Genomic DNA, 20,263 nt, shown 5'->3' with positions numbered 1-20,263 from the left:
CCCCTTAGCCACTCTTAAGTTGTGTAATTAAAACAGTGATTCTTGAGTCAGAAACATGACGTCTTGCTTTTGCATTTAGAAGTGTACAGAACAATATTTATCTATAGTAAGAGCTTGGTTTAAAATCCTCATACGTCTATGTAGCATTATCAGGTATCCAGCAGATGTCACTATTACAGTCTGTGCTCAGGTTTTTGGCTTGACTGAGTCATGTTTACAGGAAGGCTCCATTTGGGGACAATGCTTTATCAATGGCCTAATGACAGTTTCTGTTAGTTTGCTGCTATGTGGGGTACTAAATCAAGTTTCCCGCTAGAGTATTTTTGGTGGAAGTATTTGCCTCTATCTATATGCATAAGCTGCAGAAATTTCCTAGCTATATATTTCATTGTCTCACCTATACAAATGCAAATGTTTTAATAAATAAACATACTTTGTTTTTTAGCATTAGTGCTACTTATGTATTCAACTTCAGTATAAAAATGGGACTTAAGATCATCTGAACTGTCTTTACAGCCCTCCTGACACCAAATATGTGCAGTATTTCCTCCAAAACCAACCAGTTCTCCTACAATTCAATTTAACTCTGACACTGTCTACCTGGAGTTAGCATCAGATCACACAGGTTAGGGGCTCAGCCCCACGGGACTGCCCCCACTTCACACACCAATCGCACGTCCAGGAGTTTTTCTACTTTTGACTGACTGGCTATAATTTAGGTGTTCCCAAGAACCCCCTCCTAGGGTTCAATAATTTGCTAGAAGGACTCACAGAACTCAGGAAAACAGTTAACTCACTATTTCTGTTTACCGACTATTATGAAGGGTGCAACTCAGAAAAAGCCAAGTGGAAGCGATGCATAGAGCAAGGTTCTGGGGGAGGAGGTGCTACTTTCTCTCACCAATTCCATGTGCTCACCAACCCAGAGTGCTCTAAGACTTATCAGTTAGGGGTGTTAGTGGATGTTCCATGATGTGGGCACGAATGACTAAATCAAGGCCTGCTGCTGATGAACTCGGTTGCCAGCCTTCTCCCTTCCCTGGATGTCCAGGGTTTGGCTGAAAGGTCTAATCCTTTAACCACAGGGTTGGTTTTTCTGGAACCCAGCTACCATTCTCCAAGGGTCACCACATTAGAACAGACCCAAGTGTGGTTGAAAGTGGCTTATTGCACACAACCAAGGGTGCTCCTCTCATCCCTCTCACTCAGGAAAATTCCAAGGGTTTTTGAAGCTCTGGTGCCTGAAGTCCGTATGAAGACCAAATACTAATATTTCTTTTTAGATTGTGATATCACAGATAATTTCTGTGAGTCTTTCAAAATATTTCCTGACCTCATTTATAACTATATACTCCACCATTTAACTTCAAAATGTTCTAGTGAACCACGAATGAATGCCCTGCCAGCTGTTTCATAAGAGTTATAGTCAAAAGAGGTTAAGGAAACATCTCCTCTCTTATTTTCAAGAAATATAACCATATCTGAACTTGAAAGCTGGCATTCGTTAGGGTAATTGGATAGAAGTGGCTTAAAGAACAAAGATCAGTTTTGTCTTATATGGCCATTCCAAGGTAAGAGGTTCAAGTTGCTGAATAATTCCATTTCATGCGACCATTGGTCTCAGTCATCCTAACTCATGGCTTGGTTGAGGCTGGGTTGCGGGGAGTTCCTGCCAGCAATAGTAGGAAAGAAGGCCAGGAGGAGGCATGCTGGCTTCCACGGGGCCAGACCCAGAAGTGGCCCACATCATTCCACTTGCTCCTTTGTTAAGAATTCTCCCTGGTTGGCCAGTGGCTCAGTTGGTTGGAGCATTGTCCCATGCACCAAAAGGTTGCAGGTTGAATTCCCAGTCAGGGCACATACCTAAATGTGGCTTCAATCCCCCGTCAGGACATGAATAGGAGGCAACTAATTGATGTTTCTCTCATCCTCCCTTCCTCTCTCTCTAAAATAAATGTGTTCTCAGGTAAGGATTAAAAATTTAATTACACAGCCACACCTAACTGCAAGGGAGGTTAAGATATTTGGTTTTGTGTCCAGGAAAAGGGGAAGGATGGACTTTAGGGACAGCTAGCAGTTTCTGCCGCAGTGCTAATGTTTCATTGGTTTCATTGGTAATCACCCTCAAACATGGTTCTTGGTGTCTTTTCAGGAGGTGCACTCAGTATACAGAATTTTGGCTGGAATTTTGAATATTGGGAACATTGAGTTTGCAGCTATTTCTTCTCAACATCAGACGGATAAAAGTGAGGTGCCCAACGCTGAAGCTTTGAAAAATGGTAATTATTTGATGCCTGTGCGCTGTGTTGCCAAAGTACATCTTGTTTTCACTTTGGTAGATTTTTTAAGACTCTAAAATATAGTGCAGCTGTTGCTGGTTCTTTGCTGCCTCTGAGTGTTTTCACTACCCAGAATTTCCCAAAGGATGTCTGGCAGAACATCAGTGTTCTCTCCATGAGCTGCAAATAGGTGTTCTGCAGAAAAGAATTCCACATCAGTTAACTTTGGGCAGTGGTTCTCAACACTGGCAGTTTTTGAAAATTGTCTACAAGTTTCTGCAAATAACAGAAGAGGCTGGACCCCACTCTGGATCCACTGAATCAACATCTGCAGGGGAGAAAGCAGGCAACTAATTGTTTTTTGTTTTACAAGTAATAATGGTGACACAAAGAATGAGAGTCCTGACTATAAAAAAATAACACCTCATTTAAATTCCATTTAAATAGAATTAACACTTTTTGTGTTAAACTACAGCATTTTTATGGACTTTAATATACCATGTGTTGTGACTGTCTAAGAGGAGACTATAGTCTTCAGAAATTGTTCCAACTTAATTGACTAAAGATATTTCTTCCCATTTTTAAAAAATCTAACACCTGTGCAGAGCCTTCAGAACACTTTGGGAGATACCATAACAGTTTTGATGCTTTGGGGCGGTTATGGACCTGGCTTGTTTATCTTTGACTTTGAAGTGCCAAGGGTAGAGCCTGGCACATAGTAGGTGTTGAATAAATGCTGACTGACTGAATGGATGGGTAGATTCACTCTCCAGTGTCATCCTGACCCTTTGTTCCAGCTGCCTCTGTTCTCTGCATCAGCCCTGAAGAGCTCCAGGAGGCCCTCACTTCACACTGCGTGGTCACCCGAGGAGAGACCATCGTCCGTGCCAACACTGTTGACAGGGCCGCGGATGTCCGAGATGCCATGTCCAAAGCCCTGTATGGGAGGCTCTTCAGCTGGATTGTAAATCGCATCAATACACTCCTACAGCCAGACAAAAACATATGGCAAGTTCCCCGGGGAGCAGAGGCCTCAGAAGAGCTGTCATCAACCCTGGTGTCTCAGAGTTTGTGAGAGGAAGCATTTGGTCCTCTCTTGGGTTTTCCTTAGCCAAGCTCCTAGGTCTTCTACTTTAAAAAATGCATTGGGGTCTAGGAGAGCTGAAGTGGTTATACGTGAAAGGCAGATGGCTGACAGAGCCAGCACAGTGTAGGGGTTAAGAGAACCGGCTTGGCTTGGAGCTGGACAAACAGGATTTGCATCCAAGTTCTGTAGCTTAATCAGCTGCATGTTCTAAGTAATGGTTTCCTCTTCTGTAAAATTAGGATAATGTTCTTCTCGTTGTATTGTTATAGAATTAACTGACACACAACATGAAAAGTTTTAAAGCACAGTGTCCCACGGTATTACCACCACTACCCCTTTTGTGTGTGGGGAGATGGAAGAATGAAGGAGCAGCCACTCCGGCCCATTCGAAGTGGTTCCTCTTTAATCTCTTTCTATATGGAGCTTCTGAGTAAGACTTCAAAAGATTCTCCTGCTACAAAGAAAAGTTGGAAATACTGTTGAAAGACTAAAGGAACAAATGGTTTAAGACACAAACTATTTCTCCGTTAGAGGCAGCAGGGTGCTGCTTTCTGTGGGTGGGTACATGAATTGATAAATACATGTGCACATATACTCTCGCTGTGCTCTGAGATGACTGTTTCCTTCCCTAAAAGTTCTGTGTTCTCCCTCATGCAGCAGTGCAGATGATGGTATGAATGTGGGGATATTGGATATTTTTGGATTTGAGAACTTTCGGAGAAACTCATTTGAGCAGCTCTGCATAAACATCGCCAATGAGCAAATCCAGTACTATTTCAATCAGCATGTTTTTGCCCTCGAGCAGGTAACAGTGAGCTCTGAAGTTGCTAAACCCAATGGGGGGAGGTATCTCCGAGCTGCCCACAGTTTGAGGCAGAAAACCTTTACCTGAGGCTTACAGGGAAAAGGCTCTAAAGAAAAAAAACTACTGGTGAGGCAGTCCTGTCAAAAATAAATCAATGGTCTAAATTTAGTCTGAAAAAAAGAATCCCAGAGGTCTTGGGTTTTTTTGGAAAGGTACGTTTCCCCCTTTGAGTGGAGCAGGTGCCAAACCAGTTATTTAAATGCGACTTCCAACCCGTTGCATGTGTATTGCCCCAAAGGCTGGATTTTCTTCTACTTTACTTAACTAAAAATGTCTGTGGCCATGTCCAAAATGACACAGGATGACCTTGAATTCAGGACACAGATTTTTGTTCTTAACTCTCAAACTAGCCGTCCCCATCCCGCACCTCTGGCTCACCAGACCCGCAGGAATTGGATGGGTGTCTCTGGGGAAGAGTAAGATATGTTTTCTGAAATGGAAGTTTTTCCCCTATGAGTTTTTTCCCTATGGTCAATAAAACAGGTGTAAAGCTAGTTGTACCCTTCTCTTCCACCCCAACCCCAAGACTCTCCTGTATGAAGTAGTTGCAATAATGAAACATTCTGACCAAGTCCTTGTTTCAAGGCAGAAGTGAGAACACACAAACTGTAATGCCAGTGTTGGTTTTATCATTGCAGCTGGATATATCTGCACTACACTCCTCTCCCCACCCACCTGGCCCCAAACTCAACCTTGTTTCAGTCCAGGTTCCATTTATTACCCAGGGAAGTCTGTGGAGATTTTTAGTTTTTCAGTCCCAGATGACTCCTTTGCAGAATCCTTTGTAGAAGATAGAAATCTGCTTTCTCTCTGGTTTAAACCACACTTGTTATCAAAATAAAAACATTTTTCAGCTTCTCTTCTTTTCTACATCAGTTTCTAAATTATAAGTTACCAAATCATTGTTTGGGAGACAAAGAGCCATCCCTTCTTTTGCCAGGTGCAGCTGCCTGCCACAGGCCACCTGCAGGCCAGGCTTACACCCAAAGCGTTAACAGCATTATATGCATGAGTCCTTTACTAACAGAAAACACACCCTGTTTTCTACATATGTTCAATGTTGCCAGACATAGAAAGTCCATGCCAAAGCGCCTAGTGGTTGCTAGGCCAGTGTGAGGCTGGAGAGATTCACATTCTGTTTCCTTCCAGATGGAATATCAGAATGAGGGCATCGATGCAACGCCTGTGGAGTATGAGGACAATCGGCCACTCTTGGACATGTTCCTTCAGAAACCCCTGGGGCTACTTGCACTTTTGGATGAGGAAAGTCGGTTCCCCCAAGCGACCGATCAGACCCTGGTTGGTAGGTATCTTTTGGTAAGGCACGCATGTTCAGAAGAGAACTTGGCTCACTCATCAAATGAGTTGTGATATGATGGGTCTATCTTGTGTATTTTGGCCACCTGGTGGGTTGTAAAAGTATAGATCCTGCTTTTATTGAATTGAAATGTTCAGCAAATGTCCTGGTAGAATTAGTATCTTAAAGTAAACCTCTCAAACCCTCCTGATTATTCTATTTCTGCAAACAGAAATAGCATTATTCTATGTCAACATCATCTTTACACCTTCTCCTCCTCCTTCATTTCGCGTAACCAGCACTTGCTTCCCCTCCATTTCTTACCCTCTTCTCGTGTCTCCATCTGGCACCCCCTCCACTCCTGGTCCCAGTTTCTGCAGAAGCCCCTTCTCATCCCCTGGCTTCCAGGCTCATGTTCTTGCCTCCACCCTGGGCAGCCTAGCTAACATAGTTTGCTTAAAGCCACCTTTTCGTTAGGCTCCTGGTCTCCATGAGATGACAGTAAGACACCTCCTCCTGGCCTCAAGGGCCCTCCTACTCCTGACCTCCTTCTCCTCCGATCTTCAGTGCCGCACCTGATCCTGTCTCTCACTCGGACTGTGAGATGCTAGAGGCAACGAGCTCTAACCCTGCATCCCTTTCTGCTGGGCACTGTTCCTCACACAGAGGTGGCTCTCCATTGTAACAACAATAGCAATTCTGAGTGTTGAGGGAGAACAGAAAGTTTCAAGCCTTCTCCCCAGATGGAAAATTGATCTGTGGGAGAGAGTCACTTCTAGGATTGAGATTGTCATCCTCACTGGTTTCCTTTTATCTATGAAATTGTCACACATTGCAGGGATGGGTCATTTGCCTTCCATGGGATATCTTCATGTTTTTAAAGGTAAATGGCTGGAATTCCAGTATCATCAGTCCATGATAGAGATTTTTAGAGCAGAACCCGAGGTCGTAGAGGGCAGCCTCACACCAGAGACAGCATGAAACAATGGAAGGGGTATTCTATTGTAAATGCCCATTTACCAGGGGATCTTTCTCCACCATGTACATATAATGCTAATACCAGGCTTCTCTGAACTCCCTTATTCTGGGTCACTCATGGCTCAAGGAACATGTGTTTGTTTGAAGGAGCAAACAATTCATGTTGTAACTTTTAAACATAAAAACCTACACAGATAAATTTGAAGCTAATCTACGATGCAAGTATTTCTGGAGGCCCAAAGGAGTGGAGCTGAGCTTCGGCATTCGGCACTATGCTGGCCAGGTGAGACGGGGCAAGGTATTAATGCTGAACCTGGCATGGGGAACGTGTCTGTGTGACCCTGTCTGTGCCATTCATGACACTGCTTGCAGATTGCTCTGTCCTTTCACTGCTTCTGAACACCTAATCACAACTCCCAAACTTTCTCTGTGGTGCTGCTCACAGAAAGCTGCCCCTGGAAAACAGGCAATTTCTTGTTGGGGTGGCTGGTGAGCGCCATCTGCTCCTCACCTGAGCTTTGGCCTAGAAGTGACAGCTCTTCAAAGAGAAAACATGTCATAGTTTTTGTGGTGTTTAGCAGTGAATGCTCACATTCAAAAGCCATTTGGAGATGCGTAGGTAACAGAGGAGGGTTAATGTAGTTTCACAGTGGGACTCAGTTTTTAGTACTTTAAGTATATGAAGGGAAAAAACTTTCTCACTTCACTATCCAGATGTTAAGCTTTTACAACACCTGCTGAAATTTCTACTTTTTATTTGTTATGCCTCAGTCTCAATTTCAAGTTCCTGAAGTAGAGTAGTGATTGATTCAGGAAATTCTGTAGTCCCATAGCCAAAAACTCATTGCTCAAATTTTTCTCAAAAGAGCTCATTGGTTCTGGTGGGGCCTGCTGAGGCCCTGGGTCCAGAAAATAGGTAGGAGTTCAGTAAAGATCATTTTGGATTATTGTGTTGATTTGAAATTTACTGAAACTATTTTTCAAATTCATATCATGACATTGAAATAAATTTTGCCTAACTGAAATTTTGTTGAAAGGCAATCTAGTATAAGTGAAAGGGCTGATAAATTTTCCTTTCTTCCCTTCTCCATTCTTTGACTGGAGAAAGCAAATTTAGATATGCATGTACAGGATCCCAAAAGAATGAGACCCAAAGGGCAGCTAGGCAACCGTAGCTTGTATAATATCTTGAGCTAAGGGAAAGAGTAGGAGCCTGGGGGTACAAAGGGAGAGTGTCATTCTGAGGAAGACAGAGGAGGTGTTTGGAAAACAAAAGTTTGCCCTGATATGCAGATAAGTTTCTTAAGTAAAAACCCCGGGTACCAGCTATCTTCCTGGTACAGGCGCCTGCAAAGTAAATTTAGGCAGTTTAGGGAGAGGTGAAAGCTTTTCCTGGTTCTTCGAGGGTTTGATTGCTTTTAGCTCAAAATAATCTTCTTGCCAGAGTGCCATATTTTGGGGGTGACTTGTTCTGAACCCTTCACAAGTAAAGGGGATTGTTTTTCTCTCCACAAAGTACATGATGGTATCTGTTTTAGATCTTCGGTAGAAAGTGCAATCCAGTGTGTGCCCTTAAACACTTCATTTACTTTTGCATTGATGTCTGCCTATTAGTGTCCCCACGTCTGAGATGCCCACACCTGCCCTGAGCCTCGCTCCCCCCACCCCGTTCTTCTTACTGCCTCCCATTCCTTCCCTCTTCTCACACCTCTCTTCCCATCTCTCAGTCCCTTTATGCCTATTTCTTACTCACCCCTTTTCTTCCCTCTTTCTGCCTCTTCTTTCTTGATTTTAAGGAGGGGAAAAAATCCTTTTCTTTCTGGGTTGCATCATTTCCTGAGTTCATTTGTCCCCAGCACTTACTGCTCTGGAGTGTTTATTAAAATTTCTCTGACTGGATCCCCTCTTCCTGAGAACTGGAAAGTGCTCAGCACCCCTGAGCACTCACTCAGATGCCGTGAGTATTGCTTTGGGAAGCGGTGAGAGTGCAGTGGTTATGAGCATGGCACCATGGGCTGGGTCTCCCAGCCTCCATTTGCCCACCAATAAAGTGGAGATAACAGTAGTGTTACCTCTTAGAATAGATACTTCACATATAGTGAGTACTCAGTACATTTCAATAATTATTCTGATGTGATATAACTTTGATTTGACTCCTCAAAGAGCAACTGAACAAGAAATTAAGATAAACTGGCCTGTCAAAAATTATAAAATTTCCTCTTACCTGGTGGTCTGGATTTAAAAGCATGGCTGTGTTAGGATGAATTCTATACAGATGCCAATTACTGACTGACCTCAGATGACCTGCTGGGGCCACCAGTGATGGCAGAATTGGCTAACTTGCAATTTGCTATTCACGCTGCAGGTATCATATGATGCTTCTGGGGTTCTTGAGAAAAACAGAGACACTCTCCCTGCCGATGTGGTTGTAGTCCTGAGAACGTCAGAAAACAAGCTTCTTCAGCAACTCTTCTCAATCCCTTTAACTAAAACAGGTACTGGTCCTGCCCCTGACAGCCCTGCCACTGTTGCATCTAAGAGCCCTGCTGGGGTTTTCTGTTTGTGTCTAATACTGCCAGGGCTGCAGTGCTCACATTTTGAACTTTAAGCAGGGGAAAAGGTCTGTCTGACTAAGGTCAAGAAAAGGAATGTGATTGTTTCTTTTGCAAGTTAATTGCACAGCATCAATATATACAGTATGTATTGTATATACACACACATACACACACTGTCTCTAACATCAGCTCTCAGACTTCTCATTTTCTCACCTGCCTCTCTTCATTCTTCCATTTATAAAGCCATATGTTATTAATTCATGCTAAACACTCTAAAGTGGTCTCACTTTACCTAGACTTATTAGGAAGATTATTTCTATTCATGTATGACTACAAGTGAAGGGAGTGTAGTGAATCAAAGTCATTCATTCAATCACGGATCTCTCAGAGGTTCCTAGTCTGATTTCCCATGTAGTCACTGACCACACCCCCCACTCACCTAACCAGCTTGGCACAAGTCCATCACTGGCCTGCATCCACAGCCTATGCCTACTTACATTCAACTTACATTTAGTTGCTTAGTCAGTTCTCATGCCAGGAAGCAGGTCAAAGAATGGAACTTTCTGATCTTTGCTATTTCACTCAATGGGTTCTAATTGGGTCAAGCTTCTCTGATTTACCTAGATTTCTGCTGCTTTTAGCTGGGCAGCAGCCTTAGATCGTCTCACAGCGCTCCTCTCAAGGGCTTTTCAAGCCCATGCGTGCAAACCTCTGTGGGCATGCTTTTAAGAAAGGAGGGTGAAAAGTCTCTTTATCGTTGTTCATAATTTCCTCTTCTTTTCTCCCCTCATCCCTCGTGAAATCATTGGCACCCATGTCCAGCATGAGAGCTCTGCATGTAAAAAAGAGTGGCTGCCAGGCCTGATGTTTAGCAACATGCAGAGGGATGAAAAGCTTGGTTAAGAAAAAAGCTGCAGTGTCCAATCTTTGCTTTATCTTCTTGACTTGGAATGAAAGTTGAAATCGGGTTCTTAACTTTATTCAAACACGCTCCCTCAAAGAGAAACAGTAGGTGGCAGAAGGCTGTCTTCCAGCTTCCTCTCCAGAGCCCCCTCGGGCACAGCCAGGATTTGATTCATTATAGACTCCAGGAGAGTGGGCAGGGGTGGGCAGGGCTTGCGCTTCCTCACCGGACACCAAGGCTTAGACTCATCCAACGACTCTGTGCAGAGACGAAGATGTGCCATTATGAATGGGAGGTGTACGCTTTGAAATAAAATGTATTCTAATGACTTGTCAGCTGGCATTAACACTCTCCCATAAATATAACTAACGATTTGTCAAATCTGTTCACAGCTTTGGCATTTCCAGTTTTTCAGCCTTTGGTAAAATGAAAATAAATTCACAGTCTAGGCCACTAGGTGGCACTGTGTAAGAAGTCAGGCTCTGCCTTCTCTTTGCCCTGATCATCCAAAAGTGGGCAGAACACGAACAAAGAGATAGCCTCCCTTCTTTTTTTGTTTTTATTGTAAAGAGATTTCCTCCTGTCTTTTGATTCTTTCTGAATCTTTCCTTGAAGCTGCACTCCACACCAGCTGGAGAAAACAAAAGTGGGAAATAAGACAAAAGAGTCTTCCTGAGAAGCTCCCTTGTATTCCTGAGTTGTATATTCTGCATATTTTTTTGAAATCCTAAGCTTTATTTTCTCTACATTTTGAGTATAAGAAGCCATAAACACACATCAAAACTAATAAGCATGATTCTGTTTTCTTTTTCTGAAATTATTCATGTAAAATGCCTTCGAACAATAAACCTTTATAGAACAGCCTCTAATAATAAGACACAGTTTAGGCAGTAAAGGCGAATATAGAGATAAAAACAATATGGCTTTGCCCAAAAACAGCTGGAACTTTCTTTTACCTCCACTTTCTGTCTAGAATTGGATAGCAATTTTTCTCCTTATGACAATGTTTGCCTTCGAAACTCAAATATTAATTAAACTTCTAAATTTAAAACATCCACATTATATATTTTTTGTTTTTATTCTATTACAGCCTTTGAAGGTGGAAAAACCTTCATGGACAGACACAGATTATGCTGCTCTTGCTGAAACTGCAAATACTTGTTTAAGGCATGTTCCCCTTATTCAGAGAGATGCGGCTGCACCTCCCAGTTGCTGGCTGGAAGGGAGCTACCATGTACCCTGGCACTTTGGAAAAGAATAGGCTAGTATTTTTAGTGTATGAGAAACTCTTTCTTGGTCATTTTTATTTTTATTTATCCTGCTTTAAACACTTAAATACTTAAATATTATGGGCAATTACTTTATAAACTTCTTTTAGGGGATGGACTACAGAGAGGAAGTAAAAGGTCAAAGCTGGGAACACTTCCAGGCTGTTAGACCCAAACTGAAGAAGAGGCCCAGCATTGGAGTCCTCAGTTCTCAGGGGAGAGGTCCCTGTGGGATGTGGGCAGTACTCTGGCTCCCCGTCTAGCTGGTGGTTCCGTGGATGTTTGCTTTATAATATTTATTATGCTGTACACATATGTTTTGTTCACTTCTCTCTACATGCATTTATTTCAATAACACTCCCCCCACACACACAATATAGAGAAGACGTCTGAGAATTTAAAAAAAGTTAATTTCTTTATCTAAGCTTTCCTGTCCAGTTAAATGGAAGTTTACTGGTAGCTAGACTGTTGCTCTCAAACACAGGTGTCGGAGAGCCTCCAGCTGACATTCCTGTCCTTTAAAATCCACTTGCTCTCTGGGCTGCTGGGAAGGTAACAGTCCTTTCATTAGTGGATATCAAACAGAAATGTCGGCCCTTGGTTTAATCTCTCATCAAGGTTGAGCAGATTAACCACTGTGTGTGTTTATGTAAAACTATACTATAAAATCAGAGAGTGATGCAACTGGCATTTTCCTGTTCACGTTGCGTACCCCTAAATGCTGAAAAGGTTAAAAAACAGGACAGAAGATCATGAGGCCCAGAGCCAGCAGCCTCTCCCAGGTTTCCCCAGCCCCCTCACCAGCAGCCACTTTTGCTCCCACAGCTGCATCTGGCGGGAGGTGCCTCTGCCTGCGGGGCACGCTCTCATGCCAAGGTATTCAGTGTTGACTGGGTAAGTGGAGGCAGCTGCAGTCAATATGGGTTCTCTCTGTTCCCCTCTCACACTTCTACAGCCCCTTTTTGGCCTGCAGATGGGCCACTTCAGATGTGATGAAATGTTCTTTGTAATTCTTCCTATTGATAGGAAATTCTCTGAAGATTTCATGTGTGAAAATTTGATGTGGCAGCAACACTGCTTTCTAACCCTTCAGCTGGGACTTTACAAACTGAGTGATCTAGGTAGAAAAACATTAAAAGGAAAGATGTTATAACAAGGTTTCATGGCATATTCTTCTGTTTGGGGAATGTTCCACTTGCTACTAGTAAATTAGAGAAAAGTTCAAAAGGCTCAGAGGCAGAAAGAGATTTCCACAGGAACTTGAAAAACCCATTTCTGTCTTTGAATCATGAATCCTGATTTCCAAATAGTGGTTTGGGGCTTTAAAGGCTTTAGGAACTTGGGAGAAACTAGAAGAAACAAGAGCAGCTCTGGATGAAACATTGTCTGAGCCAGAAAGTCCGATTTTGCATCAGAATTGAGAGCTGCGGTTTGCCTCCATTGGCTTCTTCTGTCCGAGGACCCTCAGGTCCCTCCCTTGGAATTTGATTTATAGTAAAACCAATAGTTTCTCAATCTTGACCTCTACTGGCTCCCTCTTTTATTTGGATGTGGAGGGGGCAGGACGAACCCCATATTGTATCTGCAAAGCACTGTAATACCTTCACTTGGTGTTGATTGTTCCTGATTCTGTAGCTCCCCAAATTAAATCCATTAAGCTTTTAAGAGGATGCCTTCTAGTAACCATCTCTCAGAGTCTTCATTTTCCATTTCTGGCTGCTCCTCCATCCTGACAGCTCAGCAAGTGTGTTCAGCAGGGTAAGCTGATGCTAAATGACTAAGTTCCAGGGTCACAGTCACGGACAGTGCCCAGTTCTTCCGGGAGTGGAGGCTGTGAGGAGCCAGCCCATCAGGGAGCCCTGGTGAATTAGTTTTTCCTCACACAGAGGCCCACTGCACGCCATTTAACTTGGGAGTGTGTCTCAGTCAACAGATAATTACATGTTTATCATCTTTCCAGATGTGGTGCTATGCATAGGTGATTCCTACATGGAATAAAAGAAAACCTCAGCCAGAATAGTCAGAAACAGGTAGTGCCAAATCCTAAAATGTATATTATAAAAAGGCAAAAAAAAAAACCCATGTAAATTCTTACCAGGCATGTGATTCAATAAATGGGGGCAATATAAGTGCAGTGTCTATACAAGTGAAAATAGAAGGAAAAGTCATGGAAATACCATGAGTTGGCATAGGAAAGAGTTCTTTTAACTAAGAAAGGCTTCCTGGGAGAGATTTGAAAAAACCGGAGGCAGTGAAAATTGATCAGTGAGGGAGTAATGAGGCATTCTGAGGCAGAGTCCACAGCACTGGAAAGGCGAGGGAGGTGAGAGGAGGGTGATTAGGTGGCTAGGAAGGGAGGGAAGCAAGACCGGAAAATGAGGGTGGGCTACTGCGTGGACAGCGGGTTCTGATGCCGATCTGAAGTGCTGTGGGAGGCCTGGGTGGGCTCCTGGAGGGAACGTGAGCAGGAGTGTTGCAGACTGACTAGGGAGAACCAAGGCGCCCGCAGAGTCTGCCTGGAGCTGTGTGTGACCAGATGCTCAGCGCTTACTTCTGTATTCTACATGCAGATCTAGCATTTGTTTCGAGTTAATTTTTGCAGAAGGTGCGAGGTTCAGATTCATTTTTTCATGAGCATGTCCAGTTGTTCTAAAACCATTTCTTGAAACAGCTGTCCTTTCTCCACTGCCTTGCTCTCACATTTGTCAAAACCCAATTGGTTATATTTGTGGGTCTGTTTCATGGATCTGTATATCTGAGTCTTCGCCAGTGCTGCACTGCCTTGTCTCTTGTAGCCTTTATAGGAAGCCTTAAAGGCAGTCTTCCAACTGTACTCTTCTTTTTCAAAATTGTTTTGGCTATTCCAATTCCTTTGCCTATAATCCTTAAAAGCAGCTTGCCTATACCTATATACTTTAAAAAGGCTGCTGAGATTTTTGACTGAAATTGCATGAAATCTATAGATTAATTTGGAAAGAATTGACATCTTTACCTTGAGTCTGTTAATTCATAAACAAATAATATCTATTTGTTTGGATCTTTTTTTATTTAATTATATCTTGCTCTTAGCATGCAAATCCTGTACATGTTTTGTTAGATTTACACCTAAGTATTTGAATCTTTGGAACTAGCATACTTTTTTTAAGTTTCGGTTTTCAGTTGTTCAATGCTAATATTGTATGTAGAAATACCATTGATTTCTGTGGAATGGGCTTGCAAAACTCATTTGTTAATTATAGGAGTTTTGTTTTTGTAATTCCTTGGGATTTTCTGCATAGGCGGTCATGTTGTGTATAAATAAGAATCCTTTTATTTTTTTCTTTCCAAGCTTATGTCTGTTCTTTTTTTTTTTCCTTATTGGACTGGCTCAACTTCCAAGATAGTGTTGAACAGAAGTGGTGAGGGGAGGCATCCTTGCTTTGTTCCTGCATTTAATCTTCCACCATGAACTGTGACATTAGCTATAGGTTTTGTATAGGTGCCCTTGCACATGCTAGTCCTTCTATCTGGAACAGTTTTCCCCCAAGACATACCCATAACTAGATTCTTCACTTCCTTTATGTTTTCTCTCACAGCCTCCTCTTCCTGTCTACCCTAGTAGATGTCTCCTCTCAGCATCTTATATCAGTTTCCTGTTGTATTTTTTTCCTTAGCACTTACCATTACCTTATACTATATACATTCATTTATCTTATTGTCTGTCTTTTTCCACTATAATGTAAATTCCAAGATGGCAGGGATTTTTGTCTGTTTTCTTCCATCACCATATTCTTAAAGTCTTGAGAAGTACCTGCCATATAGCAAACACTTAATATATATTTGCTGAGTAAATAAATAGATGGCTGAACCAAATCCATCCACCCACCTGCATCTGTTCCCATTTTCAATCTTCCTTCTGACCTAAATGACGCAACTATTCCTACTCTTGTTGCAGGCCAGCTGTGTGCAACACACCCTCTGCCTTCCCTTCCCTCTGACCTTCACAAGCACTTGGATCCTGCAGTTGTTCTTCCTCTCTTCTGCATCATCTAATTATTCCTCTTAATGTGATCATTCTCATCAACAGGGTGTCTTCCGTCTTTCTGACTCCTTGTTATGTGTTGAACTGTGTCCTCCCCAAATGTGACTTTTTTGGAAATAGGGTCCTTACAGAGGTAATCAAGGTAAAATGAAGTCAAGCTTCATGGTGAGCCTTAATCCAATATGACCGTGTCCTTATAAATAAGGGAAGTCTGGACGCAGAGTCACCCAGGGAGAGCACCATGTGAAGACGATGACAGAAAGCAGGGCGACACATCTGCAGCCTGTCTCACCTGAACTTCCTGACTAGACCCTCTTTCTGCTCCTGCCTCATACAGCCTAACAGCTAAGCTGCAGTCTTTCCCAAAAATGTAAACCCGATCATGCCACTTCTCTGCTTAAAGCCTCCAAAGGCTCCTCATCACACCTAAAATAAAATCCAAAGTCTTGTCTTTGTCTAAAAACTCTCACGTGATCTGCCCTACCTGCCTCCGACCCCATCTCCTTGAATGCTAGCCCTCACTCTCTGTCTTTGTTCTGCTCCTCAGATGTTCCAAGCCTTTTCTTGACTGCACACCAGCTGCTCACTCTGCCTAGAACACGCTTTCCCCCAGATCCTCACAGGTCTGTCTCTCTCTTGTGATCCAGAATTCAGCTTAAATCTTACTTCCAAAGAGAAGCCTTCACTGTCCACCATTGGAACATAGTCTCATGCTGTCTACTCACTGTTATCTCATCCTGTGTAATGTCTCCAGCAGGAGTTGACATTACCCTATCTACCTCTATTCCGCCCATCTTGTGTTGTGCCCCATGCTAGCCTATAAGCTCCCTGAGAGCAGAACCCATATGAGCCCTATTTACTACTGTGTACTTGGGACCCACAGTAATGCCTAGTGCATAGTAAGTCCTCAATAAACATTTTCTGAAAACCGAGTAAGTCCTGCAAGGTAGAAACTAAAGCTGAACTCCAAGTCTTGAATCGCAGTCTGTAGTAATTTGCTAGGGCTTCTGTAATAAGGCACCACAAACAAAAAGTGGCTTAAACAAAAGAAACTTATGGTCTCACAGTTCTATAGTCTAGAAGTCCAAGATCCAGGTTGGTAGGTTTGATTTCTCCTGAGGCCTCTCTTCTTGGCTTGTGGATGGCTGCCTTCTCAGTGGCCCCACATGGGTGCATATTGCCTCTGTCCTGATCTCCTCTCCTTATAAGGACAACAGTCACATTGGATGAGAGCCCACCCACAGGACTTCATTTGAACTTAAGCACCTTTTAAAGATTCTATCTCCAGTCCTGGCCAAGCAGCTGAGTTGGTTACAGTGTCATCCCAAAAGTCCAAGGTTGCAGGTTCTATCACCGGTCAGGGCACATACAAGAATCAACCAATGAATGCATAAATAAGTGGAACAATAAATCATTAGCACCCTCCCCCACCCCAGCACCCCCTCCTCTTCCTCTCTAAAGTCAAAAAATAAAGTCTCCATCTCCAAATGCAATCACATTCTGATGTTCTGTGTGTTAGAACTTCAGCATATGAAGTTTGGGAGGGTGGTACCATTCAGCTCCTAATACATCACTAAGAGCTGAGAGAGCTGTTCAGTTGGACCCCCCCCCCCCACCCGTGGAGAATGTGGGGGCCACCACCTTTCCCCATAAAGCCCAGGACAGTTGTGACCAGCCAGAGAGTTTGCCGCCTCCACCAGTCAGGGAAATAGAACTCAGTCCTCTCCCCTTCCCTTCCTCCCCCTTCCCACACCAGAGGAGTTAACCCAGAGAAGAGGGAGTGAGAGATGACTATCAAGCTATGAGAGCATCAGCCCAGCCTGGTGGGAACAGGAGAATGGGGAAAATAACTTTGAATTGATACAATGTTAAAGGTGGGGAAAAAAAATAAGAATGAACCTTCAAAACCAAAGGTGATCTTTAGTAACAGGAAATATTAGAAAATCTATGAATTGGGGCTGAAATATGGTTAAAGGAGCTTCTATCCTCATAGAAAGGTGAGGTGTCAGCATGAATGAGGAAGTTACAGGAAAAAGCAGAACTGTTTCTTGCTTGTCTCCAATGAACTGAGATGCCTCATAGGCTGATTTCATGCTCAAGGCACAGCTTTCTATAGGTGTGACCCTGGGAGCCTGGGAGGTTCCATCACTAGCTAGGCATTCTTCCCAGCACCAACCCAGAATGGGCGAGAGTCAGATTCTTGTTGCAGGAATAGGGCTAATTACACTGAGAGTCATTTCAATAATAGAAATAGCAAATGTTAACTACATGGACTCCTCGTCTCCAACCATTTATATGCAGAGCTGTGCAACTCAGTTCTTCAGCCTACCTGGATGTGCAGTTGTCTCGTGCCACCATCTTGTCCACTTGAGAAAACTGTAAGCTCCATGAGGACAAAAACGATGTCTCCTATTCCATTTATATACAGAATGTGCAGTCAGAACTGCTCACAATGCTTCATAGTGCTGCACCATTATCTGTGATAACTCAGCTTTCTGGAATTATCTCTGTCCCTCACCTCCACCCTCATCACTGCACTGGCCACCCATGCCCCTCCCTTACCTTCTAATCCTTTCCTCCAAAAATCAGCCTTAGCATTCCTCCTCCAGGAAGTTTTTTATCTGGTTTGGGTGAAATTTCTGGCACCACTAGAACGTAAGTTCCATGAGGACAGGTGTTTGTCCATTTAGCTGGCTCCACTTTCGAACTCCTAGGGAGACTCCTGGCACTTTGGAGGCACTCACTGGAGTCTGTCTGTCCGGGCAGAGAGTGCAGTTTGTGAATGGAGTTTCCTGGTGGTCCTGAGAGCACTCAAGGCACATCAGAAATGTGCATCATCCTGGGATTTCTGGGGCTGGCTGGAAGCCCACCAGCATAGACATTTATTTTAACAAGCTGTGAAATACAGAGAGAAGGAGCTCCATTTAGAACCCCGTATTCTGATCTGGAGAGACAAGTGTGAAGCCCTGTTAGGACTCAGGTGCCGGAGAAGCACAGCTGTAATTGCAGTTACCTGTGGCACCTGAAATTGGTTGTCAGCCCCCTCCCAAGGGTGGATGGCGTGGGGTGGGGCTTTCTCAGAAGCAAACAGCTGCCTGTTCCAGGCTCCATGAAAGGCGGTGTTCTCTTCTGCAGTTTAACCCACTGGAGGAGGGGGCAGAGGGTCCTGGCAACAGCTGGACAGCCCCCAGAGAAACTTCATACCTTCCTGCCTCTCCCTTTGTTAATGGTTTTCAGCCCTTGTCAAGAAAAATCTTTGATTTTCTTTGCAGGCTTGTTGAGGACAAAATGTGTTCATGGTGTGGTTCTGGGGAAAAGAGATCATTTCTTGAAATTCTCATTGTTTCTTTTTACTATCCCTGAATGCCTTCAGGTTTTGAATTTTCATTCTTCAAGTTGCACAAATGTAAGTAGCTTAAATGTTTCCTTTAAAAAAGGCTAGCTGCAGTTTCTTCTACCCCATCAGCTGTAGAGGACTGGAGAGCCCTGGACTGTAAGTCAGGACACAGCTGAGGTCAGCCTGGGTTGGTACTTTGCATCCAGCAGGTTTAATTCAGTTCGCTGAACCAGCTTTCCACGAGTAGGGTGAAGGGTTTACATGAAGAAGAATCTCCTGATTGGAAGGAAGCCCAACCCCTGATAATCCCTAGGCCCAATCTTTAGTCTGGAGTTACTGTGGTTTGAAAGCTCTCCGCTCTCTTTTGTTCATTGGTCTATTCCACCGTGCCCCTCAGTGAAATGCAAAATGTCCTATTAGCCACATTTTAAAAAGTAAAAAGCAACTAAATTGCCTGAGTCCCCTTGGGCTGCTATAACCAAATGACTTAGGTTGGGTGGCTTATAAACAGCAGATATTTATTTCTCACAGTTGTGGAAGCTGGGAAGTCCAAGTTCAAGGCATCAGCTGATTCGGTGCCTGGTAAGAACCCACTTCCTGTTTCACAGACAGTTGTCTTTCCACTGTGTCCTCGCATGGTGCAAGGGACAAGGGAGCTCTCTGGGGGCTTTTTTATAAGGCCACTAATCTCATTCATGAGGGCTTTGCCTTCATGAATCACCCAATCATATCCCAAAGGCCCAACCTTCAAAAATCATATTGGGGTTAGGATTTAAGGTATGAATTGTGAGCGAGGGGAAACCCAAACAGCCAGTCTATGTAGCACAGGTGAAATTAATTTTAATATCTTTACTCAGTGTCTATGTAGCACAGGTGAAATTAATTTTAATATCTTTAATCAGTGTATCAAAAATATCATTCCAACGGCACATCTCAGTTTGGACTGGCCACATCTCATGTGTTGCATGACACGGCTCTTTAAGAATCGCTGCCCTGGCAACACAGGTGCCTCCTTCCTGCTGTCAGAGAGACATGCAGCAGTGCCGAGGAGCTCTTCTGTGGGTCCTCTCAGAGAAGACAAAATCTTGTTTCTTTTCAAAGTAATGTTTTATTTCATGCAGACTTGACTTTATACTATTTTCCAGTGTGTGAGAGAAGTCACGATTCTGGATTTGCAAAGTTCTAGCACAAGCTTTTAAAATTTCCTTTGGCACTAGAAAGACCATATGTTATCGGTATCAAGAGCAGTGTTTTCTGCAGTGTGTTTCATAAAACACTAGGTTTGTGGGGCATGAAGAGGTGTGGAGAAGAAGAGATCTTCATGCTCAAAAGTGTGGGGAATACTGAGTGTGAAAATCCACTCAGTACTTTTATTGTAGAAATATCAAGAGGTGGTTCTCTTGTACAGAGCTTCCAAGTGCAGTAAGATGCTTTTTGTGAAAAGCTATTTAGGGTCAAGAGTGAAATGGGACCCACTGAGGCAATGCTGACCAGACTGTTCTCTGCCCCAGTGTTTTCCAGCACAGCCTTCCAGCAAGGGTCCAAAATCCATTTCCAGAAGGCCCTCTGCTTTCCTAGTTCTTGGGACTCTGTTGCTGCTATGTCCTTAGAAAACTAAAAAATAACCTTAAAAAACTAAAATTAAAACCTTCAGTATTGTAATGATGACTCT

At 43.3% G+C, this 20,263-nt stretch overlaps 1 protein-coding gene across 1 annotated transcript in view; it reads left to right on the top strand.

Annotated features, from left to right (window-relative positions):
• The window catches only part of MYO3B (myosin IIIB), a 386,538-nt gene that overhangs the window by 174,188 nt on the left and 192,087 nt on the right, over positions 1–20,263 (top strand). The window contains exons 16-21 of the mRNA XM_045820463.1: positions 2,153–2,279; positions 3,077–3,287; positions 4,024–4,171; positions 5,381–5,534; positions 6,701–6,789; positions 8,872–9,001. Of these exons, the coding sequence (XP_045676419.1) occupies positions 2,153–2,279; positions 3,077–3,287; positions 4,024–4,171; positions 5,381–5,534; positions 6,701–6,789; positions 8,872–9,001 (859 nt within the window). The remainder of the gene's footprint in view (positions 1–2,152; positions 2,280–3,076; positions 3,288–4,023; positions 4,172–5,380; positions 5,535–6,700; positions 6,790–8,871; positions 9,002–20,263) is intronic.

Source organism: Phyllostomus hastatus, unplaced genomic scaffold (assembly GCF_019186645.2).
Source record: "Phyllostomus hastatus isolate PE091 unplaced genomic scaffold, TTU_PhHast_1.1 phas_contig_1, whole genome shotgun sequence".
Taxonomy (NCBI): Eukaryota; Metazoa; Chordata; class Mammalia; order Chiroptera; family Phyllostomidae; genus Phyllostomus; species Phyllostomus hastatus.
The sequence above is the reverse complement of the archived record's forward strand: the minus strand, read 5'-3'. Positions and strand labels throughout refer to the sequence as shown.